The sequence below is a fragment of the Sminthopsis crassicaudata genome, chromosome 1 (genome assembly GCF_048593235.1).
Source record: "Sminthopsis crassicaudata isolate SCR6 chromosome 1, ASM4859323v1, whole genome shotgun sequence".
Classification (NCBI taxonomy): domain Eukaryota; kingdom Metazoa; phylum Chordata; class Mammalia; order Dasyuromorphia; family Dasyuridae; genus Sminthopsis; species Sminthopsis crassicaudata.
The window spans coordinates 73,470,896-73,476,999 of record NC_133617.1 but is presented as its reverse complement, the minus strand read 5'-3'; the positions used below and the strand labels follow the sequence as shown (position 1 = coordinate 73,476,999).

The following is a 6,104-nucleotide window of genomic DNA, read 5'->3' as shown; positions in this document are numbered from 1 at the left end:
TATAACCTGAAGGGAATATGAGCAAGAAGATCAGATACACCTTCAACTTGTGTAAGACAAATAAGTGAATGACACCTGAACTCTAGTCTTCACATCAGGACCCGTTTCTTTCCCTCAGACTAGTAGATTACAGAAAATTGGCTTAACACAAAATTCCCCTAAAGACAAGCAGTTCATGGCAGAAGATGAGAATGAAAAAGTAGATCTGTAACACCAACCTTTAAACAACAAGCAAGGGAACTTAATGATAATTTAATTTAACCCATACTTGAATCAGAATCTCCTGGACAAAGTACCCGCTAAGCAATTTTCTAGCCTTTGAGGACCTTCTAGAAAGGGTCTCTCAATAACAGTCCATCCCACTTGGGAAAGAGTTCTAAATTTCAGGGAGTCTTTCTTGACATCAAGCCTTAAAGTTGATTAGCCTCTTTCCAACTCCTACCCTTTGCTGCTCATAGCCTCTGGGAACAAACCCACTAGATGTCTATGAATTGCCTTTCATATACCTGAAATGGTTTCATCTCATTGCATTGAATTTTGTGATTAAGGGCCAGAAGGAGATGCTCCGCTCTCTCTCTCTCGAAGGGTATGAAGGGGGAGGGCATAGCAGGCTATCAAAGACAAGAATAATGGGATCAAGAAGTTTTTATTACTAAGAGCAAATTGAGCCAGTCCTGCAGGCTTATCACCAGAAAAAAAAAGTCCAAGGCACACATTTTGCTCCCTGCCTCCCAGAGCCTGATGTCAGTTTAAGGCCCTTAAGGGCAGGGAACCCTCTGAGATCCCTGTGCCAGAGCATAACCTCTGGTATTTGGCAGAAGAGTTTTAGGATCCCTCCCTTCCCCACACCTTCACCAGGCATCTTCAGTGGCAAACTCTCAGGCTCCTGTTAGGGGGCTGAGCTGCCTGTCCCAGATGCTGGGACAGGCTGTAGACTTCCAGACATCAGAAGGGACCATGGAATGTAGTGTCACCCAAGAAGCAGAGAAGGCAAGATGAAGAAGAAAGGCACTGTGGTCATCAGCAGTACACTGTTGTGCCATCCCAGAATCTTGAAGGCTGATCTCTCCTCCAGCGGGAGCTAACAGACACTGGGAGGCAGGCGCGCTGCTGCTGTCCTCTCCACCACAAAGCCATAATTATACTGGAATGACATACAAAATGAGAGATGGGGTAGCTTCAGGCCAACAGACACGGGAGCTCTAACCTCAGCCCCTACCTCCCACTGTCTCCTGGAACCTTGAAGACCTGGCTATGGGACCGATGAGCAAAGGTCTTACCTCCTCCTCGATGTCCGCTAGAGATTTAATGGTCAGGTCTGCAAAGGAAGAGAAGCCCTGGGGGAAGAGCCAGAGAAGAGTCAAGCCCAAGGCAGGTCGAGTCCTGCCTCTGAAAACTTCAGAGGACACAAGAAAACACAGAACTCTTTGGGAGTCACAAATGCTGGAGCATAAATCTAGAAGATTGGCTGCCCTCTGTCTCCAGTGAGCCTGCCACAACCCCCTTCTCCCCTGCCTTCAGGCTATTCTGCAGAGCCCCCAGCCAGCCCAGGGACCCCAGATTTTTTTCATACCTCTCAGAGCCTCCCTGATATCCTCTGCACCCACCCCATCTCAACCTTCTTTACCTTTCGCCCAAGGGGTCTATGAGGTGACACTGTGATGCGAGCAAGGGAAAGGGACTGGGGTCACGTGTCATGGGGGTGGGTCATGAAGGCGATGGTAAAGATCTCATGACACAAGGAAAGTTGGGTCCAACAATGGTATTAGTGATTGCTTCATGGGATGGAGGAGTTTAATGCAAAAGTGGGGCAACTCTCAGCATGAGGGCCCATAACAATATATTGTAAGGAAATTCTTTTTAAAACCCTCAAATGTTACATGTTCGTGGGAGGTATCACCAAACTTATTTATTAATAGTAAACCCAAGGTTTGCTTCACTCCTGGGGGCCCACTCACCATTGGACCATTATCTCTGCCTTCAAACTTGGGGTGCAGGGTGAAGGGAACCCCATCCATGGCTGAGAAAAAACATTGCCAATGAGCTGAAGGATAATGGCAAGAAAACCAGAACTGCCCTCCCACTCCCCAAGGATACTAAAACTGGAAAGGACCCAAGATATTCTCTAGTCTAAACTCCTTGTTTTACAGAAGGGGAAAGTGAGGCACTGAAGGGAGGTCGGGAGGGGAGTGCTACAAAGTGGGCAAGCAGCAGAGTCAAGACTAGAACTTGGGTTTTTCCCAGTCTAAGGCTTTTTTCATCCATAAGGTACTTCGAGGTACCTTGTCAACTCTGCTACTATCCAGACCCTGCCCTTCCCATGTGCCCATCTCTGCTCCTTTAAAGCTGAGTAGGAATGCAGTGTTTTAGTTTACCTGAGATGCCATACAGACTAGAAGCCTCGTAGATGGAATCACTCCTCCTGATGGTCCCTTGTCTTGAGCTCAATGTGGAGTGCTTCCCTGGGCTGTCACTGTGGGGTGCCACAACCCATGCCCATGTAGAAAGCAGGGATGGTCACCCCAACCTCCAGTAAAATGCTGTTTTTTGATCCCTCCTCCCCTCCAGTCCAGGTCTTGGTTGCATCCCCATTTCCTGCCAGCCTCACCTGGACTTATCCAGGGACAGGCCTCTCATCTCCAAGCTGATGCTCCGAGGTTTAGGAAGGGGTTTGGGCTTGCAGACTTTACCTTTCTTACACCAAACTGCAAAGCCACCTATTTCCCTAGAGAGTAAGACATGTTTTAGAAGAAAATCATCATTGATGCCCAAAGAAGAAAACGCCTTAGGGACCCAGACTGCTTCCTCTTTGTGGATAAGAGGGTGTGTGTGAGAGCATCTTAGAGGCAGTTAAAGGGATATGAAAAGGGCTATTGGGGTGAGAGGGTTGTGTATATGGGATCATGTTAGGGGAAGCAGGAGTGGAAGGAGGCTTGAGGGGCAACTCTACCCAACGCGAATGTATCCCGGCACCACTTTGCTCTTGCCGCTCAGCCGGACATCAAACACAGCCGTATCAGCCACTCCGAGGGGGACCAGCTTCATGCAGACCCGTTTCTTTTTTGATACTGATGCCTCTGGGCAGGAGGGGAAGGAGAAGAGAGGTCCATATCGAACTCCATTAGGTCAACTGAATCCCTGGCTAGTTGTGGCACCTGCCCTCCCATGGGATGAGGGCTCAGGGTTCACAGTGTGGCCGTTGCCCCAAGTGTGCCAGATGCACGCGAGCACGAGCACATGCACGCACACGCACGCACGCGCACACATACAACACACACACACACCCTCCCTCCCTCCCTCCCTAATGGAGAGAATGACCTTACTGGCATCTAGGAACTCGCTGATGTAGGTGAAGCCCATGGGAAGAGGGGTTTTCTCATTTAGGATCTGGATATCTGTGACCACATTTTCTTGGAGAGTCTGGGAAGGGAAAAAAGGCAGGTGGAGTTCTGAAAGAATTAGGGATCAGCCAGCCCGGAGGAGGGAGAACCCACAATTGCTCTGTGGAAGGGGCAGCAGAATGTCCTGTAAAGCTGTAATTTAAAACCACTGGCAGGGCAATTTTAGGTGGAGAAAAAGCCCAGGACAAAGGGCAGCTTGAGCAAAGTAAGGCCAGCCAGGAAAGGGGCCCTGGCAGCCTGGGCTTAGAAAAGACCCCGTGCGGGATGGCACGAAGGAGCACAGGGTGCCACAGGGATAAGGAGCCACGTCTTTGTCAGTGAATGTCGGCCTGACGGGGTGTAGCTGAGAACATTAGACACCCAGACACGTGCTCAAGGCCCAGCTCTAGCTGCTAGTCAGTGATTTCTCCATCTGCAAAATGAGGCTAGTAGCCATAGTGCCCAGCCATGACTGCTGTGGGGAGAGCAGATGGGAGCAGGGACCCCTATTACTATTCCTTACCTCACCGCCGTTGCCAGTGCCAGCTTCCCCAGGACTGAGGCACAGGAAGTAGCCCGACTTTTGTGCAAATCCCTTCCCAAAGTTGGCAGGTGTCCCCTCCACTGTGCTTGTGATCTAGGGGTCAGAGAAAGCAGGTCACTGACGGGCAGCTTGGGGGGGGGGCAGCACTAGTGGCCCAAGCTTGGTCCCTGGGCTTCCGTGGCTTTTCCCATCAGTCAAAAGAATCTTGCCTTTCAATGCCCAGGCCCCAGACCCCCACTTCCCCCACTAATGCCTTGGACAAGAATACTGAGCCTGGAAACTCTGGGGTCGGGCTTGGAAAAGAAGCCCATGGGGGGAGAGGGGAGCGGGAGGGGGGGAGGGCAAGGATAGCCCCGTGGGCTGGGTGAGATCAGGGACCCAGGCTAGAGGAGTCAGGCGGGAGATGAGTGATGGTGGGAACGGAGCACAGGGGCGGCTGGAGAAGCCAGAGGAGGGCGGGAGGGCGGCCACTGAAGGAGAAGTCCCTGCAAAGAGGCGAACACTGGGGGAAGGAAAGGGGCACGAGTGAGAATAGGAGGCGAAGTGGGGGGAGGGGCAGCACAAGAAGAGATTGGCAGAGAACAGAGATGGGGACCAGGGCAGGAAGAAGATACAGGCAGGTGTGAACGTGGGGGAGGGGCAGGAAAGGACAGGAAGTCTGAGGCTAGAGGGAGAGGGGCAGAGGTGGGGGAGCCTGGAGGAGGCTCAGGGGCGCTGAGGGGGAGGGGCAAGGATCGCTGAAAAGCCCCAGGAAACTGAGGCTGGAAAGGCCAGAGGAGGCCTGAGGTGGGAGCGGAGGGGCAGAGGTCAGAGGGGTGGGGGGTGGCGCCATTGGGACACGGAGGAGAGTAGGGGGGTAGAGGATCACGTGAACGGGGCCCGCAGGGTCGAGGGAAACGCAGGCCGGAGGGAGCGGAGGCCGGGCCGGGCCGGGCGTCACTCACCGCGCTGTAACCCCGGGGCGGCACAGCCGAAGCCAAAGCCCAGCCCAGGCCGGCTATCGGAGACCCGTCAGGGCCGGGCCCGAGATCCATCGTATGGGCTGCGGATCGAGGCAAAAGGAGGCGGAATGAAGAGGTGCAAGGGCCACCGAAGCGAGAGGCCAGGGGTCCCGCCCACAGCTCGCCGGACTTCGGGCCCGTCCGTAGCCGGAGGAACTACAGCGACCAGAAATCAACTCGGCGAACTGGGCGCGCCTGCGCAAACATTCCCATAAGTCCTTGGCGTCTGCCTGCGAGGTACGGCAACTACCGAACCAAACAGCCCAAGTTACTCCCCGGAAAACTCGCTCAGAAAGCACAGCTCCGGCGTAAAGCGTCCTGCGCGTGCGCAACTCCTGGGACGCGTCGACGTGTTAGAGATGTGTCCGGAAAGAACTCCATTGTCCAGAGGTCCTTGCAAACCTCCCTGCCCACGGCCCACCGCCCGTTCCGGGAACCCGGGGCTCCGGCCGGCGCCCGGCACTGTGCGCGGAAGGAGACGGAGCCGAGGGACGGGAAGTTTCCTGCGATAGGGACCTCCGAGTGTATTCCAGCGGGGCTCGCTCTCGGGGATTCGCCCCCCCCGGCCTGCCCCTGCCGCTTGCCCGCCGCTCCCTGCCTGCAGTCCCGCTCTTCCGAGAACTCTCCCTCAGCTGCCAAGCGCCCCGCCCCGAGCTGCGCTGCTCCCGCGCCGAGGGACGGAGCCCAATCTGCTGCTAAGCTGCCGACTAGGGCCCGCCTGCAGGTTGTGCTCGAGGGCCGCTCTCGGCTCCCCGTTTCCGACGCCGTTAGGGCCCCAGAGCCGCCTCCCCTGGGATCCGTTCCCCAGCCTTCTTAGTAACGCACCTCCCCTTCCCACCGACCCGTCCGCACGCTCCCTGCGGCCGGCGGTGCAAGAGGGCAGGGCCCCTCCGAGCCTTCTCGGGGAGCCCGGAGCTCACGTGGCTCGCCCAGGGGGTGTCCATCCCCGGGCAAGAGTTGTTCCCGCCCGGCTGCCTGTGGCGGGTCCGACCACTCGGAGCGCCCCGTGTTCTACCACCAATAATCCACGGAACATCGGGGTGTGACCGCTCACGCTCTCGGGATGCAAGTCAAGCATTAGAATCCTTTTAGGAATCCTTCCTAAATCTCCATCCGAACCACTCCGCCCCTTCTCCCGGGAGACTTCCCAGGAAAACCCCCCTCAGACCTGAGCCAAGC

At 55.2% G+C, this 6,104-nt stretch overlaps 1 protein-coding gene across 2 annotated transcripts; it reads right to left on the bottom strand.

The window, feature by feature from the left end:
• Positions 1-630: 630 nt before the first annotated feature.
• On the bottom strand, positions 631-5,946 carry MVB12A (multivesicular body subunit 12A). 2 transcript variants are annotated; one of them, XM_074261227.1, is made up of 9 exons: positions 4,869-5,946; positions 3,904-4,017; positions 3,324-3,420; positions 2,951-3,077; positions 2,609-2,725; positions 2,376-2,473; positions 1,959-2,020; positions 1,281-1,337; positions 631-1,144 (listed from the first exon to the last, which is right to left on the bottom strand). In XM_074261227.1, the coding sequence occupies exons 1-9, from the start codon at positions 4,956-4,958 to the stop codon at positions 1,082-1,084; spliced, it is 825 nt and encodes a 274-aa protein (XP_074117328.1). In that variant the 5' UTR covers positions 4,959-5,946; the 3' UTR covers positions 631-1,081. The 2 variants fall into 2 exon arrangements, with proteins under 2 accessions (XP_074117328.1, XP_074117339.1); XM_074261238.1 differs by lacking the exon at positions 1,959-2,020 and having other exon boundaries at positions 4,869-5,938.
• Positions 5,947-6,104: the final 158 nt, after the last annotated feature.

Coding starts and splice junctions, on each gene's coding strand:
- MVB12A (XM_074261227.1), bottom strand. CDS start 4,958: ATGGATCTCGGGCCCGGCCCTGACGGGTCTCCGATAGCCGGCCTGGGC. Junction 4,018..4,868: donor CGCCCCGGGGTTACAGCGCG/GTGAGTGACGCC, acceptor TCTGACCCCTAG/ATCACAAGCACAGTGGAGGG. Junction 3,421..3,903: donor GCACTGGCAACGGCGGTGAG/GTAAGGAATAGT, acceptor TTCCCTTCCCAG/ACTCTCCAAGAAAATGTGGT.